Source organism: Palaemon carinicauda, chromosome 11 (assembly GCF_036898095.1).
Source record: "Palaemon carinicauda isolate YSFRI2023 chromosome 11, ASM3689809v2, whole genome shotgun sequence".
NCBI lineage: Eukaryota > Metazoa > Arthropoda > Malacostraca > Decapoda > Palaemonidae > Palaemon > Palaemon carinicauda.
The window spans coordinates 89,865,664-89,891,395 of NC_090735.1; the positions used below are offsets into that span (position 1 = coordinate 89,865,664).

Sequence of the window (25,732 nt, forward strand, 5' to 3'; positions counted from 1 at the left end):
TTAAGGCTCTTACCACATATTTTGCTCCTCAGGTCAATAAAGTTTTTGAAAGATAACAATTTACGGCGCAGATGTATCAGAAAGAAAATGAAAGTTTAGATGCATTTGTGACTAGACTAAAGAATTTAGCTGTTTCATGTGAATTTCTAGAGTTAGAAAATGTTATCATAGATCAAGTTATTGCACATTGCACATCACAAGAGCTAAGAAAGAAATTATTGCAAGATAAAGCTTTAACATTAGAAAAGGTATTGATAACAGGCAGAGCTTTAGAAACATCAAATAGGCAAAGTAACATGATAGGTAGTTCTACAAGCAATAGAATGGAAAATTCTAAAATTAGTACAGTAGGTTCTAAGTGGAAAACCAATGAGAATCAGAGAAGGAATATGTCAAAGCCTAGTCATAGAAAAGTGCCTAACAATAATTTTCATAAATATCAGAATCAGGCCTATACACAGAAACAACAGGAAAAACCTTAGTGTTACAGGTGTGGTGAAACTGACCATCTTGCATACGAAGCAAAGAAATTCCCTGCTACTGGACAAACATGCCAGAATTGCAGAAAGATGGGTCATTTTGCAACTGCTTGTATATTTCCTAAACAGTGTCCAAAGAAAATAAATGCTACAGTTGATACTATTGGTCAAGAGAATAATGCGGAAAATGTTCATGATAATCAGGTTAGGTCAGAAACTGATTTCGCGTTTCGCATTAATTCCGTCAACAAAAGTGCAAAGAAACATATCATGGTAGAAGTAATCATAAATAGTAAACCAATTTTGATGCAAGTTGACACAGAAGCCGATGTATCAATTATGTCTAAGAAAACAGCTAAAAGCATTCCTAATTTTTCATTAGAAGGTACAAATAGAGTTTTGAAAGGTTATAATGGTTTTGATATTCAGGTAATAGGTGCTTCAAACGTAGAAGTACAATACAAAGAACAGAAATCAGAGAGAATGCCATTAACAGTAGTAAAAGGTAATGGACAAATGATGCTAGGTTTAGATTGGCTACAGTATTTGAAGTTAGATTGGCCTAGTATTTTGAAGGTTACAGGTAGACAAGATGAACACAAAAATGAAATATCTGTGGATAATATCATATCAGAGTTTCAAGACGTATTTGAAGATAAAGTAGGTACAGTAAAGAATGCAAAGGCAATTTTAGTTTTGAAACCTGACAGTTTTCCTAGATTTTGTGCTCCCAGACCAGTACCGTATGCATTGAAAAGTGCAATTGAAACAGAAATCAGGAGATTAGAAAATGAAGGTTCCTGGGGAAAGGTTACATATTCAGATTGTACTACACCATTAGTTCCTATTGTGAAGGAAAGTGGACAGGTTAGGTTATGTGGAGATTACAAAGTAACGTTGAATCCACAACTCCAAGTAGCTCAACATCCATTACCAAATCCAAAAGACATGTTTGCAACTATGTCAGGATGCAGTGTTTTTTCTAAATTATATTTAAGACAAGCATTTCAACAGCTTCCCATGGATGAAACTTCACAAGAATTATGTACAGTAAATACATCCTTAGGTTTGTTTAGGCCAAAGAGATTACCTTATGGAGTTGCAAGTAGTCCAGCTATATGGCAACAAACTATGGATAAGATTTTTTCAGGAATGCAAGGAGGATTCATTTTTATAGATGATATTTTAATTGCTGGTAAAGACGCAAGAGAACATAGAGAAAGATTGCGAACAGTTCTGAAGAAGTTGAAGGAACATAATATTAGAGTAAATAAGAGCAAATGTATTTTAGAAGTTGATTCAGAGGAATATTTAGGTTTTGTAATAAATGGCAAGGGTATTCACAAAACTAAAGAGAAGATTAAAACTGTACAATCAACAAAAGTGCCAGAAAATGTTAAGGAATTACAATCATTTTTAGGTTTAGTAACATTTTATGGGAATTTCATTCAGAATTTGTCTACAATTGCACATCCATTGTATAATCTGTTGAATAAGGGTGCAGAATGGAAGTGGACAAAAGAGTGTCAGGAATCTTTTGAAAGAATCAAACAGGAAATAACATCACCTACATTCCTAGTACATTATCAAATGGATTTACCAGTTAAATTAGTATGTGATGCATCAAACATAGGTTTAGGTGCAGTATTATCTCATGTAATACCAGATGGAACAGAAAAACCAATTGCATTCACTTCTAGAGTATTGAACAAGGCAGAAAAGAATTACTCTCAAATAGAAAAGGAAGGTTTAGCATTAGTTTATGGAGTTAAAAAATTCCATATGTATCTTTATGGTAGGAAAAAGTTCACACTTGCTACAGACCATATACCTTTATTAGCAATATTGGGTCCAAAAGCAAGTTTACCTACGTTGGTAGCTGCAAGACTACAACGTTGGGCAATTACGTTAGCCGCGTACCACTATGATATAGAATACCGTCCAACATCTAACATGGGTAACGCAGATGCTTTATCCATATTACCAGTGGACAAAGCTCCAGAGGAGTATGATGACAATGTTCTGTTAATTTCTGTATATGATGTACCCATAACTGCAAAAGATGTAGCACACAGTACCAAAAGAGACCCAGTACTTAGTAAGGTTTTAGAGAGTTTAATGACAGGTAGGGACGTATGTGGAATAGAGGAAAATTGTAAACCCTATAAGGATATATGGTATGAACTGAGTGTAACACAAGGAATAGTGATGAGAGGTTCAAGGGTAGTTATTCCTAATTCACTGAGAAATAAGGTTTTGTTGTAAATATGTGCTGATCACCAAAGTATTGTAAGATCAAAGTCAATTGCAAGAACTTTTGTATGGTGGCCAGGTGTAGATAAAGATGTGGAATCTTAAATAAGGAATTGTATGAATTGTGTTATGCAACAGAACAATCCTCAATTTGCTAGAATGCACCCGTGGGAGTTACCCACATATCCATGGCAAAGAGTGCATATAGAGTTTGCAGGTCCTTTTTTAAATTACTTGTTTTTGATAGTAGTAGATGCTTACAGTAAGTGGCCAGAAATCATACCAATGAAGACAACAATGTCTTATGCCACAATAAAAGAGTTAATGCAAATTTTTCCTACACATGGTATTCCAGAAAGAATTGTTACAGATAATGGTTCACAATTTACCTCACGAGAGTTTAAAGAATTTTGTAATGTCAATGGTATAACGCATACATTTTCAGCAACATATCATCCATCTACCAATGGAGAGGCTGAAAGGTTCGTTCAAACGTTTAAACACAATATGAAGTGTAGAAAAGCAAATTCAGGTAACATATATTTGCATGTATCAAAGTTTTTACTGTCTTATAGAACAACGCCACACAGCACAACAGGCGTGACACTCTCAAATTTGTTGATGGGGAGGAGGATAAGGTGTAAGTTAGATTTGTTGTATCTAAGTTTGCAAAGTGATTTAGAAAATAGAGGGTATAAACAAGACATAACTTGATATTATCAAAAACATTCAGTTTAATGATTTTTTCTTCAATTCTTTCTTTATACATGTACAATATATAATCCTTAAGCTTAATGTCAGTAGCCATCCTTTAGTTTATGAAAAAAATATAAATATCTCTGTATAGAACAGTGCTCTTTACAGTTCCAACTGCGTAGCGTTTATCTGCTGTGTACATAGGAAGCTGCACGCAAGGCTGAAAGAGGGGGAGAGCACTGTTGCTCCCACAGTACTGAATTTGATATGTCGGTGGAAGGTAGTTAATTTTTTTTTAATCCACGTGTGTTGCGGTAGAAAGCCATATACCATATTTTTTAATGTGATAAAGTGTAGAATTAGATTATCATCCTACTTCCAGCTATTCTATTCTATTAATTGTTTGGTTCTCTCGACAATTCCCATCAGAGGCAGAACGCTGCCTTTAAACTGAAAACAATAAAACTGACAAATTTGGAAGTAATTTGTATTTTTCCCAGTGATACAAACCTGTAGCTATTTATAGAGGATATTACTTTAAGTGAAGCTGAAAGACGAGCCATAAGACTTTTAGCGAGGGTTAACCATCCACCCGCTAGTTAGTGGGGGTGGGGAGTAGGTAGTAGTTTGCTACTCCGCTCACTCACACACCCGGGATGAGTAACCATTTTGCTTGGAGGTAGGACTTCTAGGAGGATAGGTGCTGGCGGGCCAATTTGTATAAATAGCAACAGGTTTGTATCATTAGGAAAAATAAAGATTACTTCCAAATTTGTCATTTGTTCCATTACTAATACAAACCAACATTATTTATAGAGTATGACTTGCCCCTTAGGAGGTGGAAGTCGGCACCAACTGACTTATCGTCATTTGACCTGGGGCTTTCTCTGCATATGCTCTGCACGTAAATGGTAGGAGCCCATACACCTCGCTAAATACCGTGCTATGCACAGTCAGTGGCCTATTCAGGCTGTGTGCTTGTGATACTAGCACTGACTGGTCCAGGTAAGAGATTACCCAATCCCACTTCACCACAGGGTATGGAGACGTGATGAGTATATCTATCTATACCAGGTTACACAAGGCAAATGGTTCTACCTGGAGACAGTGGAAGTCAGCTTTGCAGAGTACCATAGGTGCTGTTACTCCAAAGGGTGGAAGATGAAAGAAAGAGCCAGTCATTCTTTGGCATTCATCATAGACTTAACAATAGTTAAACTTTGCCTTCCTTCATCTGCTGCTTGTCCATCAAGGAGCTTGAGGTTTTTAAACTATTTATTGTGTAGCCACCAGAGGATCCATGGAGAATGCCTCCATGTTCCTGTGGGTCACACCTTGTAGAAAGTGGCTGGTGAAGGTCATTTGATGCTTTTACATGCCCGCTGACAATACCTGCATCACAGAGTAGTCTTATAAAACGCTAAGGCATATTCCTGTCACTAACGCTATGAGTTCTCAGTCTCTTCTATGAGGAGACTGGGTGAGTAATGGATGAATCCAATTCCCGTAGGACCTCTCTGGATCCTCTCAGGATCTACGTCAGTAGGCGAGATGAGTCTTCTAAGATGACAAGATTGCTGATAATGACGCTTGATCTGGAGAGCAATGGCGGGGAATGGGCGAACCCAATCCCCGCTGGAGGAATACCCCGGAGGGGAGACCAACCAGGAAAAATGAAGATTCTATCATGGACAGGAAAGGCGGCCACTGTTTGCTGCCACTGTCAGTGATCCTCCCAGCAACAAGGAAGATTGCTGCACAGTGGATGGCGAGCGACTACTCCCTCAGTAGGGGGTGGGAAAATCCTTCTCTTCACAGGAAAAATCCTCTGAAGGGGAGACCAACAAGTGAAGGAAGTCGTTCCCGTGGACAGGAAAGATACGACCAACATCTGCTACCGTAGTCGGCGATTCTACCCGCAAGCAAGAAGATCGTTGACTAGTGGTTGGAAGGACTCTCCCTTGGAGTTCCGGCTCCTAGAGACAATCCTCTTAGCTGCACTCTCTGTTTCCCATCCACGAGTTATAGCTGAAGTAGAAGGTTGACATTAGGTGTTGTTTGAGAAATGAGCTTGAGCTCAAATCTGAGTAGGAGGGTTGCCTTCATCTCTGGGAGGTTTAAGACAGTACCTTTTAGGCTCTGACCAGAGCCCAGAGGCTGTGTGGTACAGCATGACTCCACCCTTTCTTTTAATGCCTCTGAAGGGAGAGTTCAATCCGGGGAAGGGCCGAGGAGGTTGACTCCTCTGCGAAGATTTCCATTTGTCAACCGGCTTCTCGGGTCCATCTCCTTCCTAGGTCTCTCAGGAAAAAGGGGGGATCCTACTCCTGCCCCTACTTGTGCCCCAAAATAGGTTGGATTCGAAAGAATCCGATACTGATCTGATGAACCAGAGTGAAACAGTGACATAGGAGACATAATCACTCCTAGCTGAAAGTATGTCTCGTAGAAGGAAGATTCCTGTCATCCTCCTCCTAGGATCCTGTCGATCTGAAAAAAAAAAAAACTCCTGCATGACGTCGTCGATGAACTTATCCAAGGGTCCACAGCATCCCTTTCCCAGCCACAACCAAGAGGAATTTTCTTGGTGATGCGAGGGACAAGGAAGTCCACATCTGCTCTAAAGCAGCTATACCAGAGAAGTAGCACTTCTACATCACCAATCACAGTGGTGTTCCTAGGTGGTCACCCGTCCAAGTACTAACTAGACCCCACATTACTTGTCTTCGCTGATCGGATGAGAAGTAGTGTTCCCAAAATGGCATGGCCGTTCAAGCTAAGGGTTGGTCGAATATGCTTCTCCTGATGAGAAGCCAAGGTTACCAGGCCCGCCGTTGAAGTTCTGTGTCGTCTAGAAGAGGAGAATCGCTCAGATACTCTAAAGCAATTGAGAGAGCTATAGAGGTAGAGCGCTCTTCATAAGACGAAGATGGCAGGAGGGTCTTACTTAGAAGAGCAGTGTGCATGCATTGGAATGAGGATTGCTACAAGAAGAGATCTGCTATCCTTACTGGAAAAGAACTCTGAAGAATGAAGTAGAAGAAACCTACCCCAAAGGGATAAGGCTTCTGAGAGTCTGTGGTGGGCATCGAGTGACAAGCAGTTGGAGAATGGCGAGACTGGAAAATTAGGAGTAATTGATGAACCACAAACAGCTGGCGAGTGACAGGCAGTCAAAGATGACGAGTGACTGGCAAATGCCACAAGGCTGGTGAACAGCGAGTCAAAGGAATGAATGAATGATTCAAAGTTCTCTGGCATCCTGACATCGAAAATCATTGACGCCGATATCGTTTGTTATAAATAAAGATTAAAAGAATATGCAATTAAAACCAGAAAAGTAAATATGTTATAAAAGTTAAATAGCATTAACAAGACCTGCTTTTGATATGAATTTAAAAATACCACTAACATTGTACGACACATCATGTTCAAGGATCTTGGGAAGGATGAACCTGCCATCCTCACCCCGAGCCTCAAACAGATATCTATTTCTTTCTGTGCTATAAGTGGGGCATTCAGTCAACAAATGCCTCACTGTCAAGGGTATCAAAGTCGTCGCAATATGGTTCGTGTTGGCCAGCCAGCAGAAACTCGTGTGTCATCCGAGTGTGACCGATACAGAGACGACAAAGAGTAGTCTTCCATTTTCGGGGCATCCCATTATACCTCCAAGGGGATATAACAATTGCAATTTCTCTCATCTTTTTTTTCGGTTAAACGATCCCAATGCTGTTGCCAATTGTTATAAATAGAATTCTTAATTGCTGGTAAAAAAATCATTACAGAGAATGGGATACCTTCTTGGTAGCAACTTGGCTGCAGCACTCTTTGCTAGTGAATCTGCCTCTTCATTTCCAGACACACCTACGTGTGCTGGAATCCAGCAAAATCGAACAGTTATACCTTTTATGCCAATAATTAAAAGCCACTCTAAAATCTTTAAAACTAAAGGATTACTAGAATTAAAACCTTCTAAAGCTTGATGACAAAGAGACGTCTCCCACTTTTGGGGCATCAGGTTATACCTCCAAGGAGATATGACATTTGTTATTTCTCTCATTTTTTTTTGCCATCTAGACTATCCCGGTGTTGTTGCCAATTTTTATAAAACAATTTCTTGGTGGTAGGTGGGAAATCATTACAGGGAATGGGATAATTTCTTGGTAGCAGCTTGGATGCCGCATTATTCGCAAGTAAATCTACCTTCTCATTCCCAGGCACACCTACATGTGCTGGAACCCAACAAAATCGAACTATTATACCTCTAAGTCCAATTATAAAAAGCCATTCTAAAATCTTTAAACTAAAGGGTCACTAGAATTAAAAACTTCTAAAGCTTCAAGGACACTCTTTGCATCAATAAAAATGGTAAAATTACTCTCCTCCAATGCTATTTTCTCAATAGCAGTTAGTCTGCTATACAGTTCGGCAGTAAATATGGAAGCTGTTAGAAGAAGTGCACCTCTACAAAGCCATTACTATGTACTCCAAATGCAACGCCAGCATCAGATTTGAAGCCATCAGTATACATAAAAGTCGATTCCCTATGTTCTGCAACATGTTCCATAAAAAGATACCAGGCTTCTAAGTCAGTCATATTCTTTTTAACTCCAATAAAGTATTTACAAAAGATACCTCTGGTAATTTCCATGGAGGCATTCATGATACCTTAAATGGAAGCACCTTAATTCTAATCATATTAAGACTGTATATTAATTGTTTAACCCAAAAACCCTAAGGTTGCTGAGATTTTGGGTGCAACTCAAAGTATGATGTGTTCTTTACAAGGCGTGCAGTCTGACAGGCTAGGGAATTAGGAAGTTTGCAACCTAAACCAATACTGAACAATAGAAGACTTTTGGTAAAGATCTAAAGGTAATTCTCCAGCATCAACAAGGAGACTTGTGATAGGCGAAGTTCTAAATGCTCCTGTGGACACTCTAATACTAGCATGATGTATTGAATCTAATATCTTTAATCGGCTTGGGGTGGCTGAGGAGTATATTTCACACCCATAACTAATTTTGGAAAAAAATAAGGCCTTGTATAATTCTAAAATAGTATTTCGGTCTGCCTCCCCTTGATGTATGAGACAAAACTTTCAAAAGATTTAGAGCCTCAAGGCATTTTACTTTCAAGGCTTTCAAGTGAGTAACCCATGTAAGCCTACAATCAAATAACCCTAGAAATCTAGCTTCACTTTCACATGAGATCCGTTGACCTTTGATGTATATAACCGGGTCTGGATGTAATCCCCAAGTATGACAGAAATGGACAACAACAGTTTTACTTGTCAAAAACATAAATTCATTTATATAGGCCCACTGGATAATTTTGTCAATTGAATTGTAGTTTCCTTTCAACCATTGCTATTCTAGCTTCAACAAATGATATGGAGAGATCATCCGCAAACTGTGTTGAGAGAACATCCTGGGGAATGAATGAGGATATTCCATTAATTGCTAGAACAAATAGGGTTACACGCAGCACACTACCCTGAGGAACTCCGTCTTCCTGACATTTCCTCTCTGATAATTTCCCCCACTCGCACTTGAAAAACTTTATGTGAAAGAAATTATTAAATAAACAGTGGTAGTCTTCCTCTTAATCCCAATTCATGAATGGTTTTAAGTATACCATATCTCCACCTCGGTAACTTCCCCTTGTGTGGCGGCGGCAAGTGCATGTTCCATCTGGTCGCCAGCGCTCAAGGCACCTTTGTGGGCTAATGGTGAGGGATGGCAGGATGTTGTGTCTGCAGCCAAATTTGATTTCCCAGGCATGTGCATGATCCTAAAGTATCATGGCAGTTTTAGTTGCTTCAGCCTAAAAAGTCGTTTGTTTGTGATCCCATTAAGGGTATGGTCACTAAAAATCTTGACCAGCAGTTTGTGGTCTGTCACCACTATCAAATCATTACAAACATGGGTGAAGTAACATGTTTGTTCCAAACTCAAGATAACTGCGAGTGCCTCTACTTCAATTGCTGCATATCTTGATTCTGCACTAGAAAGGAAATGGGAGCCTACAAGGACAATGCGCCATCTGCCAGTGAAACAATCCAGAGTCTCTGAAGGGCAGGTGCAGTGTTACTGTAGTAGAAAGTATCCAATGCCTTTTGTCAACCAATCAGGTCTAAGGCAGGTCATCTTGGATATATCAAAGATCTTCTCACCCTCCTTGATTGCTTTGACGATAGCACCTTTCGAGGCTTGGAATGCCTCTTCGAGCACGGGGGCCAAGAAGAAATTATATTTTAGGCTGAGGAATGGTTTGAATGGAGTCTTGAAGTCTCTCAGTAGGGCATAGTTAGTGACTTGGTTTACTAGACTGAACCGGCTGCGAATATCAGTTGTAAAAATTGGATTAGGGCACTCTCTGATGGCGCCAAGGAACTTGGCTTGTGGTTCAATAGAAGTGTCAGTTATGAGGAACCCAGCAAAATCCGCTTCACGCTCTACAAACTAAAATTTGTCGGGGTTCAGTACAATACCTGCGTCTTCAATAGTCTTCAGGAAGTCCACGGTGTGCCACCAGGGGTCCTCTAGATTCTCATTGCAAATGATGGTGTCATCCACACATCTTTCTTAATGCTCAAAGTCTGACAAAATGGCATCAAATCATCTATTGTAGCCATCAACGGACGAAAGAAATCCTTGTGGGGCTCTACGGTAGTATGATCTACCAAATGGGGTTATGAACATAGTCAGATGCCAGTCAGATTCATGCAGAGGAGCAGAGGGGTAACCATTCCACACATTTCCTAGTATGTGTCGTGATAGATGAAACGGTGACTCTGTTGCGAAGGTTTCTCGCTTTCATAATTTATTCAATTGGGAAAGGTTCACTGTCCTGCATAGGGTACCGTCATGTTTTTGTGTGACTACCATTCTGTGGCACCATATTGCAGGCTTGCCATAGGGGACTCATTCTATGACACCCGATGCCTCATCATGGAATAGGTCATCGTGCACTTTCTCTTACCAATGTACAGGAATAGATGTGGCAGTATGGTAGGCTCAAGGAATGGCTCCTTCTAGGTGTATTTCCACTGGAGGACCATTCATAACTGTTAAGGGGTGGTGGGAGCATGTGTTGAATGTTGATGATGCATACCAGTTAATCAGCTAATCCCTCATCTTTACATTGCTCTCAACCGTACAGGGGAATGGAAACCCACCTGGTTCCTCGTTTATTATCCTAATAGTGCTGACTGACATTCGTGGTCTATTGTCGCTGGGTTGCTGATATTTAGCACCACCAATGGTTTGGAAGTTGGGAGGTAGGATTCCAAGGGTATGGAGGATTTATGTGAAAGGTAGAACAGGTGGATGTCACTACTGACGTATATCATTGCCCAGCACGATTTGATGTTACCCTGAGTGTCACATCCTTCTAAGATACCAAAAAAGGCACCGTTGATTTTGATTTGGGTCTTGTTGACTGCCTGCAATTTTAGTGACACTGGGTGAAAATCGTCTCGGGAAATTCAATGGAAGGACCATATGTCAGACTGAACTCCACTATCCAATACTATCCCTGCAGGTAAGCGGGGTATGCCATGGTAACCGGGTGAAGTGTAGTCTATTTCTAGTCTCAGTTTCACAGTTGGGTGTCTGGTTACCCGAGCATGGTGCCACTCGCCAGATGAGAATATGTGGTGTTGAAGAATCACTGGCTGTAAGTTTGGTGCTGGCAGGGTCGTACTGTATATGTAGTCGTTATATTTTGGATAAAGGACCTTCTTCAAGCATGAACACCTTAACTCCTGCTTCACTGTACTGAACTCCTCAGAAAAGATTCTTTACACTGCTTGGGTTTATGATTCCATCCATGAGCATTATCTGTGAATAAGAGGAATTTTCTGCCACAATCAGGGAAGGGTGCTCGTCTTGTTCTATCAATAGGAGGTAGTGGAGGAGGTAGAGGCTGGTGTTTCCTATTCTTCTGACCAGTGTCCGTGTCTGCTGATCCGCGATTCTGCTTGAATGACAATATGGGAGAGTTGCTTGGGAAAGTGGTAGCATTTCTAGCCATTTCCTTGCCCTCTACAAAAGCAAGGACCCCGTTAATGGATTTGCATTGCATATCTTCAACACTCAGGACTTCACAACGGATAGCAACGTTGGCAACTCCTGACAGATGCACATATCAGATGGCTTCCTCTGTGTAATCTATGAGGTTGTTATTACTGCTTGTGCATCTGTGTGAAACTCTGAACTCACAAATTTCTGCCTTCCCACGGATCCTGACAGCAAAAGACCAAAATCGCTCCTCTGCATTTTGATGCATGCCATGAAGTCTGTTCGCTTAACTCCAAGGGACACTGGAATGATGGCCAAAGACTTCATGGCCTTCAAGACCTCATTAATAGGTTGTGATACTAAGGTTAACTTTAGAAGGGTGTCACCAAGAGACTTAGTAGCACATTCAAAGAGTTGCATTGATGCTGTGGCTGTGTCAGTCCCTGATCCACGGTAGATGTCCAAACGGCAATCAAACGTGTTCCAAGGCTCACTCTCCACACCCATGTCAATGCGTGGTCACTCCTGCTTCGAGCCTTTAGGGCTGGTGGTGCTTGCGTTATTGCCAGTGGGGGGTAAGGAGCAAGATTATGGTTATTAAGGTGGGCAATAACGACTGCATCGGTCTTGAAGTCACAGCCAGGATGCATACAAGGACCACCATCGTTCCGGGTTGATTGTAGCCTAGGCCTGCCGCCTGACCCTTATGTAGATGACTCAGCTCCACCTCCTTGGCCACAGAAACTGCCACCGACATGAAAAACTCATCATTAATTTACAATCATGTTTATTGACAATGTTGGAGGCAGTATCTGCAAAACATAATTACAACTTAATTACTGAAGAAAACCATTCGGGAGTGCAACCTAACCAGCGTAACGGGGAAGATGTTCCCCCCTAAGAGGATCTGCCGGCCGCCCACATAACGCGGGAGAGTGGTGTTGTCAGGGAGGAAGAGCAAGACGAAAGTCAAGCTCTGGGTGGGCTACAAGCAGTATTTCTCTAAGAACTTGCAAGGGGGAGAGAGACATTAACATCTGAATGGATAAGAAGTACCCATACAATGACGACTCCCTTGCGGCGGAGGCCGAGTAACTCGGAAAGCAACCAGTGTTGTGTTCAGGTTACCCGATGTACAAGGGGGGGGGGGAGGGAGATCATAAGAGAAGGTTCTCTGCCCCTGAGAACCTGCTGCACTATGCTGTCACACAAACAGCAGCATTCACTGTAAAGAAAAGCTTAAATATATATAAAGAAATTACTGTACAAAAATATTTTCATATATATAAAAAGAAAAATCATAAGTATAAGAAAAAACAAATCAAATGGCCGGTAAGTAATAAACATGGAGCGGAAAGAGAGACAACATCTCTCTCCCCTGAGCCAAAAGCAAAGTTGTTACTCAACCCAGGTGTGGGAGTCAGTGGGGTCACAGACTAACCCCCACTCCCAACAACGCTAACTAGCTAAATAGCGTTAGTTTATATTAGTGATGGAACAAACTTTTCTAAGAAGCAGTATGAATTTCAATGGAAAGATATCTAATCAGTTGTCATCCAGAGATCAAGAAGAAAATTATTAATCTTTCCACGCAAATTGAAATAAGAGGAATGGATTTGATTTTTAAATGAATGGTAGTAGGTTGGTCAGGGCACCAGCCACCAGTTGAGATACTACTGCTAGAGAGTTATGAGGTCTTTTGACTGGCGAGACAGTACTTCATTGGATGCTTCTCTCTCGTTATGGTTCATTTTCCCTTTGCCTACACATACACTGAATATTCTGGTCTTTTCTTTCCACATTCTCCTCTGTCCTCATATACCTGGAAACACTGAGATTACCCAACAATTCTCTTGGTAAGGGTAGAAGAGACTCTTTAGATATGGTAAACAGCTCTTCTAGAAGGACAATCCACAATCAAACCATTGTTCTCTAGTCTTGAGAAGTGCCTTAGCCTCTGTACCATGGTCTTGCACTGTCTTGGGTTAGAGTTCTCTTGTTTTAGGGTACACTCGGGCACACTATTCTATCTTATTTCTCTTCCTCTTGTTGTGTTCGAATTTTCATAGTTTATACAGGATATATTTATTTTGATGTTACTGTTCTTTAAATATTTTATTTTTCCTTTTTCCCTTTCCTCGCTGGGCTATTTTCTCTGTTGGAGCCCTTGGCTAATAGCATCCTGCTTTACCAACTAGGGTTGTAGCTTAGCAAGTAATAATAATAATAATAATAATAATAATAATAATAATAATAATAATAATAATAATAAAAATAATAATAATAATAAAGCTTGAACAGTAATAATTTGGGTTATAATGAGTAAAAAAAAATGTTTGCATTTGTTCTTCTAAGATTCTATCAAGTTTCTGATTAAATTTTCTTGTACCTGTTTGTTTCCTTTTACAAAGGCTGTGAATTTTCTGGAGCAACATTCCCACTAATTTTAGCCATGAGTCGCCACTAGTAACGAGATTCAATTTTTAACTAAATCTAGACTGTAATGCTTACCCTGCTGGGTGCAGGGCACTGTTTACTTTGGAAGACACAGAGAGATGCCGTGAGACAGTTGGGGGTGAAGAGCATTAATAAAAAAAAAAATTACATGTAAGTAAAAAAAATTAAAGTTATACTTTTCCCAATGTTCATCATTGTTCTTTTTTCACAATGCCTCCTCTCTCACTCAACAAATACCCCAGGTGACAAGTCTTCCCACTGAGAGTATTCATGACCCATACTGAGAACAGAACCCCATGTACCTTGAAGAGATTGAGGGGCCCCAGCCTTCCCTTTGGAAACAGAATGGCCTTCGCCCTTTATGACCCCAGAAACTGATGAAGTGCAGTGCACATTAGCCTGGGTTGTATGTAAAAGTGAGTGTTATCAGGCAGTATGCTGTTGCATTCATACCAGCTACCAAGCAGTGATAAACTCTATGGATATCATAAAGATAACGCCTGTGCAGTACCTCAGTTCAACTGGTACCGAGTACCGATAGCAGGAGAATAAACTCCTGTATCGTGTACTGAGACACTTTCTGCTCTGGGTTGCTTCTTAGGAGATTGACAGCTGGTTTCTCTCACCCCACTAAGAGTGAATCATTTTCTCTCCCTTAAGAACTGAAGTATCCTTAGGAAGAGAGACTGAGGTTTAATTCCATCATCAAGGTGAAAGGAGACGTATATCATTAATTACAGTACAGCAATATCTTAAGAATAGACCTTTTAAACAGGTATAAATGTTTACGGAAATTTTTAAAGATAACAACTGTACAGTACCTCAGTTCCGTTGAGACAGAGTGCCGGTAGCAGGAGCGCAAACTCCCGTGCTGTACATTGTACCAAGACACCTTCTGCTCTGGGTTGGTTCTCAGAACAGCACTACCTCTCACCCACAAGCGAGGAGAGATTGGTCGAAATCTAATGCAATTCCTGTAGATTGATCTCCCTGGACCTCGTCAACGATTTCTTCTCGGCAGAGGCAATAGTGTCCAATGGAACAGAGACAAAGCAGAAGAGGAGGAGGAAGAGCTTGAAGAGGAAGAGGAGTGCACCCACTTCTTGCCAGCCTACTTAGGAGTTGAAGTCTTAAGAGCCAATAATAAAACTCACAAGGAGACAGTAATAAGATGAAAATACTTATAATAACAGTGTTCTACCAGAACACAAAAATAATTACAAATTAGATTTTAGTACAAATAACAAAGGAAATGAGGGCAGTACCAGGTACCTATCGCACATATTTTTCTAAATCACAGATAGAAAAACTTCAGTACAACTACATACTATTTATGAAAGTAGAAATTAGAAGACTAAACTAGGATTAGGAGTCATCATCATCACCTCCTCCTACAACTATTGAAGTAAAGGGCCTTGGTTACATTTTGCCAGTCGCTTCTATCTTCAGCTTTTAAATCAATACTACTCCATTCATCATCTCCTACATCACACTTCATAGTCCTCAACCATGTAGGTCTGGGTCTTCCAACTCTTCTAGTGCTTTATAGACTCCAGTTGAAAGCTTGGTGAACTATGACTGAAGAAAGACGACGCATTCGCTGAGTCCTATCCATCAAAGTTGTAGATTACTAGCAATCCACCTCCTTGTGGTACTTAACAGTAACACAGTTATGGATCCAACAGATCGCATAGAGGACTCAACCCATCCGCTTTTCCTTCGGGAGGAGCTGTGGGTCGCTCCACCCCTTCACAGGGGACAAACTGGCGAATTGGTCAACCCTCCCTTTTGGGGAGAGCAAAGAGCACGCCCAAACAATCTCCATCTACCCCTCACCATGATCTCATCCACATATGGCACTTGAGTAATTTCTCTTATATTTTCATTTCTAATCCTGTTCTGCCATTAAACTCCCAATATTCTTCCGAGGTCTTTGTTCCTAAATCTACGAAATATGTTGGAATTTGTTTCATTGTCATACCACGACTCATGTCCATATATTAGCATCGATCTCACTAAACTGACATACTGTATAGCATTATTTTTATGTGTAATTTCAGGCAATTTGATTTCCAAATTTTACTTAACCTAGCCATCGAAACATTTTCTTTTTTCAATCTTTAATTAAACTCAAATTCTTAAGATCCTGTTTTAGAGATTATAGTTTGTAAGCATTTAAATGATTCCACCTCATTATTCCTTTCTCCTCCCAATAATATTTTATCTTCGATTGCATATTCCATTCTCATCTCCACTGTCTTTCTTCTATTTATCTTGAGTTCAACTTCATGTAGTATTTCATGAATTCTGGTAAGTAAACATTGCAAATCCTGTGGTATTTTGCTAAAAAGGACAGCATCATCAGCATACTCTAGGTCTGCTAATTTCCTGTCACCAATCCAGTCCAATCCTTCTGCACCATCTCCAACTGTTCTATGCATTACAAAATTCACGAGAAGGATAAACGACATACGTGACAACACATTCCCTTGAGGTACTCCACTGATCACTGGAAATTCTTTTGACAGGACTCCGCTAACATTAACTTTGTACTTGCTATGCTCATGAACAGAATCAAATGTACATATTTAAAAGGAACTCCTCAATAACATAGGACTCTCCACAAAATTGGCCCAGTGAACTCTTTCATGAGCTTTTCCATAGTCTACAAATGCCTTCAAAAGTAGATTTCTATATTCTACACATTTTTGTACATGTCCTAAAATGAACATTTAGTTAGTACAACTTCTACCTTTTCTAAATCCTGCTTGTTCAACTCTCAGCTTGTCATCAATCTTTCTCTTTAGTCTCTTTAGAATAAGCATTCTAAGTGTAATGCCTCTGTAATTATTGCAATCAGCCAGGTCTCTTTTTTTGCCATTTTCACCAACACTCCTAGCTCCCACTCATCAGGTTTTACCTATTCACGCCACATTCTATAAAATAATCTTCAAGTTTTCGAGAATCACTTCATTTTCGACCAATATAATCTCAGCAGTTATTCCATCGTAATCAAGGACTTTCCATCTCTCGAGTTTTTTAGTGATAACTTCGACCTCAAAACAAAAGCAATTCACTCAAGGGAACATCAAGGTCTTCTTCAGCTTCAGGTATATCGATCAAACTACTCCCTTTATATCTTATATTCATAATATAACTATAGTGTTCCATCCAACGTTGCCTTTCTACATCTTCTCTTGTTATAACAGACCCATCTCTCTTTTCGATGGGTATATGCTTCTTCTTCTTTGCCCCATTAGATATTTCATTAATAATTATATGAGCAATTCTTACACCATAGTCACTTCCTGAATTCATAGCTTTGTCAGCCTCATCTGCTTTACTGTCTAAATATTCTCTCCAGTCATTCCTGGCTTTTGACCTCACTTTCAATACTGGAATGCTTAGCATGGTCTACCCTGTAATTTTCCTTACTTCCTCGAAAACTTTCAACAATCAATATATGTCTTTGTCTCCTTTTTATAGTATCCCAAGTATCATTTGATATCCATGGCTTTCTCCTTGTAACTGTGTGTCCCAAGACTTCACTACCAACTGACTGATATATGTTCTTAACATCACACCATTCTTCATTAATTGTCTGTTCGTCTCTTAAAGTCTTTAAGACTGCAATTTGATTCCTACATTCAATTGGGAATGTTTCTTTCTGTTCATCTTCTAGAAGCTTAGTTGCATTAATCCTAGGTATTCTATCTATATTTCTGTTGGGTGCTTTTAGTTTTAATTTCAGTATGGCAAATAGGAGCTGGCAATCACTACCAATATCTGCACCTCTATAGCTTCTTAAATTTCTTTTTATTGGGAGTACATGTCGGACATTAACTGATGTACAATGAACTGTAACAATATATGATATGAAAACATTATCATCAAACTAAACCTCACAAATAACTACTCAAGAATAAATGTCAAACTTCCGAGTTTAATGGAAATCGTATACCATATATACTGTACTGTATAATGGAAAACACACACTCTCTCTCTCTCTCTCTCTCTCTCTCTCTCTCTCTCTCTCTCTCTCTCTCTCTCTCTCTCTCTCTCTCTCTCTCTCTCTCTCTCTCTCTCTCTTCTTACCTTGAGGAGCTGGAGATCCTCCATGATTAATGACAAATATCCCACTAGGTGTCTGCTTTCCCTCCTTGAGGAAGACTGAAACCCGAATATGAATATCTTGCACAAAGTCTAAAAGTGATCGGCGAATATCTGCAAGTTCTCCAACTGACATGCTGCAGTACACCTGAGAAGATTAACAGTTAATTGGAATTTTCACTTTCATGAAGAAGTTACAAGATAAATTACAGTACCGTACTTGAATTACAACTGTATTCCATTATAATACTGTATTTCCCAAAATTACTGCTATCCAGATATTCCATAAGAGTATTAATTTTTTCAAAACCAATATAACAAACATGACAAGATAGATAAAACCTCTTAGTTTCACATGAATAACATTTTTCTTTCGTGTCTATAATAAAATCTACAGAATAATATGACATAAATCAAGACATGAAATTTCTGCAATTATCTAAAACCCCGTTTTAAAAATGTCACAAGACAAAAATATTTTAAATTATTTGGGTATTGTGTAAATCAGTTTAACCTAAATTTTGTCACAAGCCACCAGGACTGAAGAAAGAGTTGCACCATGTATGTTGAATGTAAACTGTTGTCATTCTTATACTTCCGAGGTCATAGCATGAAGGAGGTTGGAAAAGCACTAGGGGATTTGAGGTGGGGCAATCTACATCGCAGATGTCACATAGTAAAAAAAAAAAAAAAATAAATAAAATAAATAAAAAAAAAAAAATAAAAATACCACCTATCTCCTGGAGGAAGCACCTGAGCCCCACGGAGACAGGTGCCATAAAAACTCACCCTTGGATGTAGAGTGAGGGGAGTTGGGTGCAAACCATAGTCGCGTGCCCTTTTGCCGCCGGGCGCACAATAGCGCCCAAACGACACTCCAATAAGTTGCGATTTTTGTAGTAACTTTTAACCTAGACTTATAACGTGAGACAGTGTTATGTGCCCCTCCCTCTTGCTTGAGTTGGATACAATCTAAGATTGTAATGTTTCGTTAATAAGTCAGATTTGGGACTTGAGATAAATTGCCATTCTACTGATGGAAGAAGATTAACAGCTCTGTATCAGTTCTCCCTGAGTGTGTCTGTAACTTACAAAATTATTTGGTAATTACCATTATGATAAACTGTTCCAGTAATTTGAAAGTCAGTGAGAGACTTATATTTTCTTAGTTGTTTGATTAGAGAAGTTTAGTGTTCTGGTGAAGATGTAGTTAAATGACTCATTCACATTTGAAGAAAAATTCTGTTAATGTTTCTGTGAAAATTAACTGAGACAATAAATCCTCTTACGATGTAAAAGTAATTTTTTCCCCGCCTCTCATAATTCTTTAATATTTAATTACCACACACCATTGTGGCCTCAAGGTGGGAAAAAGAAGATTAAAAATAGGTTTAATATAGAGCAAAAGACCGAGTGCCGCAGATACCAAAAATTGACTTTAGACGTGAAGAAATAAGAAAAAAGAATGAAACACGAGAAGCAAGAAAGAGATAGCTCGGGAGAAGAGGAAAGGAAAAACTCGGAAGGAAAGGCAGTTAACAAGACTAACGAAAGAAGATAAAGGACGAATGAATAGTCTTTGAAAAATTAAGAAAATCCAGACGATGATGTCAAAAATAGTAGAAGCCGGGAGGGGTTGCATGAACCAGTCACCCACGGAGGACCCCGACGCCCAAGGGAGGAAACATATGGAAGAACTACACCTGTCCCAGAAAGGACGACATGGCAATGTTCCTGTGGGAAAAGAAGACAGTACACCCAGAATTGCCGGTTTGTTCAGTTTCCCGTCGCGGGAGTAACAGCATCAGTAATCGAAACTCACCATCCGGAATGGTGGGCCAGGACCCTTCTATGAGACCATATCAACAGGAGCAGTTGGGGTGCTTCTACTGTAAATGCCCTAACTATGGAGGACTTCGTCGTCGAATCAGCAGAAGCAGGCGCCTTGACAGACATGGCTCCCCCACAAAGGCCAAGGACAACCCCGAAAATTGGGAGAGGTCCCAAATAGCAACTGTAAGACGAGGGACCCAAGGTGACCCACAGTAATCAACCCACACATAAGTTGAGTAACGTGGTACAAAATCTGTAGTTTTTTGGTTAACGAATATGTTTTAAGATTTTGTAAAAGTGTTGTAATTCCGTTTTCTTTGCGTAATGTTCAAATAAAATGAAAGAACACTAGTTTTGATTGAAGAAAGTAACTAGACGAGTTACATGTTTTCAGTTGTTAGAGCTTTGAGTAAAGATTGATTTTTCTTTTCTTAAAAGAAAAAAATATATAGTATTAATTTTGTTGTAGTGTGGATAAATAAGAAATTCTGTACAAAGTGTAAACTATGAATTTTCAGTAGCTTACATAGATTCTTTGGTTTAAAGTAGTTTGTTCTTGTTATCTAAGACATTCGTTGTCACGCACGTGATTTAAAGACCTTGCATTTACTTTTTTTAGTTACAGTGTTTCATAAGTGATTTGTTTCACCAGTGTTCGGTCTGAGTCATGACACCGAGCATTGTTAAAAAATTATTTTACGAGACTAACGTTAAATGAGTTAACAGCGAGTATAAATGTGTTTTAGATGCAAAGGACGTTCAATTCAATTTAAATGGAATGAATGAGGTGAACGGTAATTATGTGAGAATTCCTTGAGTAAACATGATGATGTCACAAATACTGTCCGAAGAACGCATCGTATGTTAGCATTTTTTTTTCTTTTTAAGAAATTTCACGATTTTGGCATGTAATGTAATTTATTCGACTTAGAAGTCAGAATTAGAACTGTTTTTTTCAGCTCCGTGGAGAATTATGTTTTGAAAAATCGTGAAAAGTGAAGAATTGACTGTTATTAGGTGCTATTTGGCAACATGACAGAAAGAAGAGAATTTTATTTCTTCCTAAGGTTTGTCAGTTTCTTTTGATTCGCGAGAACAAATGAGTAACACGAAAAATTTGAGAAATGAAGAACAAGTTGCCGTAGACTTTTTTTTAGTTTGTGTCAAGGAATAAAGTAAATGTTCGGAATGTGTGTAAAAATAGATATGTGTGACACAGTAGTTTTAAGACGTTGTGATAGCAGTTAGGAGTTCGTAAATAAAGCCTAGTACAGACTATGATTCATGTATCAGCCTCGTGAAGCAGTAGTGGTGTTGAAAAAAAAAACTTACTAGCGGCCAAGCTGTACTGCAATACTACTCACTTGTTTTCCCGTGCTAGTTGCCTTAATACAAGGTTCCCAGTGGCATTTAACCCTGGATAGGTACGCTCCTCGGACACCCCTTTAAGGGTATACTCAGACGCGAACGACCCCGACGCCAAAAAAAATTCTTGAAAAATCAGTTTTTGCAGTAACCTCCTTTTTTCTTTTGCCAAAAAAAACTTCAATGAATGCTTAAAACAACTGTAAAGATAAATACTACTCATCTGCAGAAAAACTATTTATTATAAATATTTTTAAAAATTAAGTAGAAAAAAAAGACCTGACATAAAAATTCATAAAAAAAAGTTTATACATATATACACAAATCCTTTTAGGAATTGATTCTTGAATGTTTAGGACACATCTTGATGTATTTTGGATGAAGTCAGACCCATGGAGGTGAAGATCTGAAATGAGAAAAAAAGGGTAACTTTTTTTGGCCAAAAAAATTTGTCCAAATTTCATGAATTTTTTTGGGTACCCAAATGAAATAGGAAGTGGCTAATTTTTTTAGGGAATAAACATATGTTATCCTAAAATATAAATATGTAAAAAAATCTTCATTATTTTGTAAATTACATTTATATCAGGGGCCATATCTAAAGGTAATTTTTTGAGTACTTAGAAATTTCGTAAAAAAATACATATATTTAATATATAATATGATATTTATGCAGGTAAAAATATACCAAAATATCACAAATTCTATAGGGAACAAGAATATATATAGATAGGGCAGCTTACGCTTCGGATATGTCCACAAAATGGCCGCCAACCACACTGACTCAGACTCCCTAATCTGCCACTTGAAATGTAGGAAGGGTATGTCAATTTCAAGGTGTTATTTACTAATCTAATTATTATTGGATATGCATAAAAATTGTATGGTGGGTTGCTGGATAATTGTCGATTATTTTACGACTTTAAAATTAAAATTCTGACCCAAAAAATTTTTTTTGAAGGGAAATAAAATCGAAAAAAAAAAATGTAAAACAATATAATATTTTAGCTAAAAAAATTTGACGATATTCAATCAAAAAAGAAGTAAACAAAATTTTCCGACAAATAAACATCTAGAGGAATCATTACTCTGTGATAGTTCCTTAGTACGTAGTAATTTTGAAAGAATTGGGAAAAAACGAAAAAATGGCAATCACAGGAAAATCGAACACATACCTATATATACGCCATATCTGGCTAAAAAAAAAAGATAGGCATGGGTAGCCAGATCATCTAGAAACACTTTCCAACACTATAAAATTATAAGTTTTGCGACACTACTTGCCAATTCCTTACGGTAACATGACTAAGCAAAAAAATGCAAAACAAATAAAAAGGGGCACTCGTGGAAAAATGGCCATTCTAATATACGGCATTTCAGAAAAAAAAAATTTCAGCCACGTGCTAGGCAAACCATCAAGGCACATTTTCCGACAAATAAACATATAAATGAATCATTACTCTGTTATAGTTCCTTAGTACGTAGTAATTTTGAAAGAAATGGGAAAAAACGAAAAAATGGCAATCACAGGAAAATCGAACACATACTTATATATACGCCATATCTGGCTAAAAAAAAATAGGCATGGGTAGCCAGATCATCTAGAAACACTTTCCAACACTATAAAAATATAAGTTTTGCGACACTACTTGCCAATTCCTTACGGTAACATGACTAAGCAAAAAAATGCAAAACAAATAAAAAGGGGCGCTCGCGGAAAAATGCCCAACATTCTAATATACTGCATCTCAGATAAAAAAAAAGACATGCACGTTTAGCCCAACCATCAAGGCACACTTTCTAACACATAAACATGAAAAAAAAATCAATAATATACGGCAATTCCTTACTACGTAGTAAATTTTTACAAATATTGAAAAAAAACAGAAATTGGCAACCGCAGTTAAATACCCAATATACCAATAACTACGTCGTATCTGACAAAAACAAAATCACGCATGGGTAGCCAGATCATCTAGACACACTTTCCAACACTAAAAAAGCAAAAGTTTTACGAAACTATTTGGCAATATCATACGGAAAAATGACTTGGCAAAAAAATGAAAAAAAATGAAAAAGGGGCACTCACGGTAAAATGCCCGACATTCTAATATACGGCATCTCAGATAAAAAAAAAGACATGCACGTGTTAGCCCAACCATCAAGGCACACTTTCTAACACATAAACATGAAAAAAAAAATGAATAATATACGGCAATTCCTTACTACGTAGTAATTTTTACAAATATTGAAAAAAAACAGAAATTGGTAACCGCAGTTAAATACCCAATATACCAATAACTACGTCGTATCTGACAAAAACAAAGTCACGCATGGGTAGCCAGATCATCTAGACACACTTTCCAACACTAAACAAGCAAAAGTTTTACGACACTATTTGGCAATATCTTACGGAAAAATGACTTGGCAAAAAAATGAAAAAAAAATGAAAAAGGGGCACTCGCGGTAAAATGGTCCTCGTAGTGATGAATGATATTTTAACTAAAAAAAAAAATCATGCACATGGTAGCCAAACAATCCACCAAGACTTTCCACAACTGATAACCTATACAAGTTGCACCATTCTACGACAATTTCATAATACGTAATAACTTTGATAATTAGGCAAACTACCTTAGAAGGGTAAACTCGGACGCGAACGACCCCGACGCGTCTCAGAAATCGGGGAAGGATTACAGCTACAGCAATGCACATCTGGACACTACTAGAGCGTGTAGGGGAGACACCTCCTGCAGGTCGATCACCCACAAATTCAGTCACGGGGGTGAGTCACGTGAGAAAAACCTGTTTTTTTTTGACGCTCGGGGTCGCGAACGACCCATCGTACCTATCCAGGGTTAAGAAAGTTACATTTTGCTACTTTTTTTATTTGAGCTGTACATTTATAAGACGCGGAGAAAAAAATATATGAAATTAAAATTTGGAGAAACATTTGTACTTTTTATTGAAAAAAATTACCAATTTTGTATGTTTTACATCTGAATGCATAAATATTTATCCCACACAACGTTGAAAAATAGTTCTTATTTCTATAGAAATCTATTTCTAACTTATTGTAACCGCACGTAAGGAAGCTAATGAAAGTCATAATGGAAACAAACAATGAAAAAAAAAACGAAAAAAAAATTAGCATTTATGTCACGTTATCAAAATGATTACTTTTCCTGTACCTTAAAGTTTTTAACGGTTAGTCGAGGCTGAAGGCACGCAATGGTCTAGAGCTGGAGGTAATATTTGAATTGATTGGTTTTGGACTGAAGTTAGGGTGGGTGTGCCTGATATGTCTATGACCTCTCTCCAGTCCAGATATAATGTCTTCATTGGATAAGAGTGTGGTGAAATCAGAGACCTAACATAAAATATAGATATATAAAGTTTGTGCACATTGCAATGTTTATAGTTTCTTCATTACCTAATTCTTATATATATATATATATATATATATATATATATATATATATATATATATATATATATATATATATATATATATATATATATATATATATATATATATAAGAGAAAATTACTTACCCAGAAAAGTTACTATTTGTTGCCAGAACAGGAGAGACTTGTTATTATTATCAAAACTAATAAAACTGATATTAAAATCAACAAAATAGTTATTATTCAAATTATTACTATTATTATGATTAAAATTAGTATTAAAATAAAATGAAGTGTTGGTCGTTGTCCACTCAATAGAAACAAGAGTTAAGCCATTGGCGCTAGAGAGCTAAACGTTCTTCCACTCTAAACTCTGACGCAACACTGAGCAGTGAGCACTGCAGCAAAAATCGAGCTGGCCCATCAACACGTTGGTGGTACAGTTTCATGCTGAAAAAGTCGTTTTTCAACGCATCCATTCAATACTGCGCGCATCATGAATCATAATCTGTACTGGCCTAAGACTGTCATGTTTCAGCAATAATCGTCCCTCTAACCACTTGCTAAAAAACACTGAAGAGCCATTTACAATCAATGAGAAATTCAGAAAATAAAAAATGACCTAAAATTTTGTCTGTTTTGAAAAACATACTAGCCTAACGTTCGTTATAAGCGTGTAAAAAACGGATTTTGAGCGAAGCGAAAAATCTATTTTTGGGTGAGGTAGCCATGTCGTCTTGATGGAAGTTCTTATAAGGTAGCTTTCTGGGGTATATTTGACTACAGTGATATTCCCAGAGAATTTTACCGTAAGGTATCCACAATTCTAACTCCTGGAGCGAATATTCCTAAATAATCTCACAGGGATATCGCATAATATCAGAGGACGTATTCTTGACACGTCACATAGATATCTTTGCCCCGAACAGTATTAACGCTTCGAGGGGGAATAGTGACAAGAATCTGAAACGAGAATGAAAAGAGAGCCGCTCATAAGGTATCTCTCCTATTCCGTTTCCAGTGTGTATCTGATGAAGGCGGTAGCGCCCTCTTTATTCCTTGTAGCGATATACGAGGTGGTACAGATACTGTATTATAGGGAGG

General features: G+C 38.4%; 1 protein-coding gene across 1 annotated transcript in view; it reads right to left on the minus strand.

Annotated features, from left to right (window-relative positions):
• The window catches only part of LOC137649723 (protein OSCP1-like), a 534,719-nt gene that overhangs the window by 124,927 nt on the left and 384,060 nt on the right, over positions 1-25,732 (minus strand). The window contains exon 4 of the mRNA XM_068382681.1: positions 18,008-18,170. Within this exon, the coding sequence (XP_068238782.1) occupies positions 18,008-18,170 (163 nt within the window). The remainder of the gene's footprint in view (positions 1-18,007; positions 18,171-25,732) is intronic.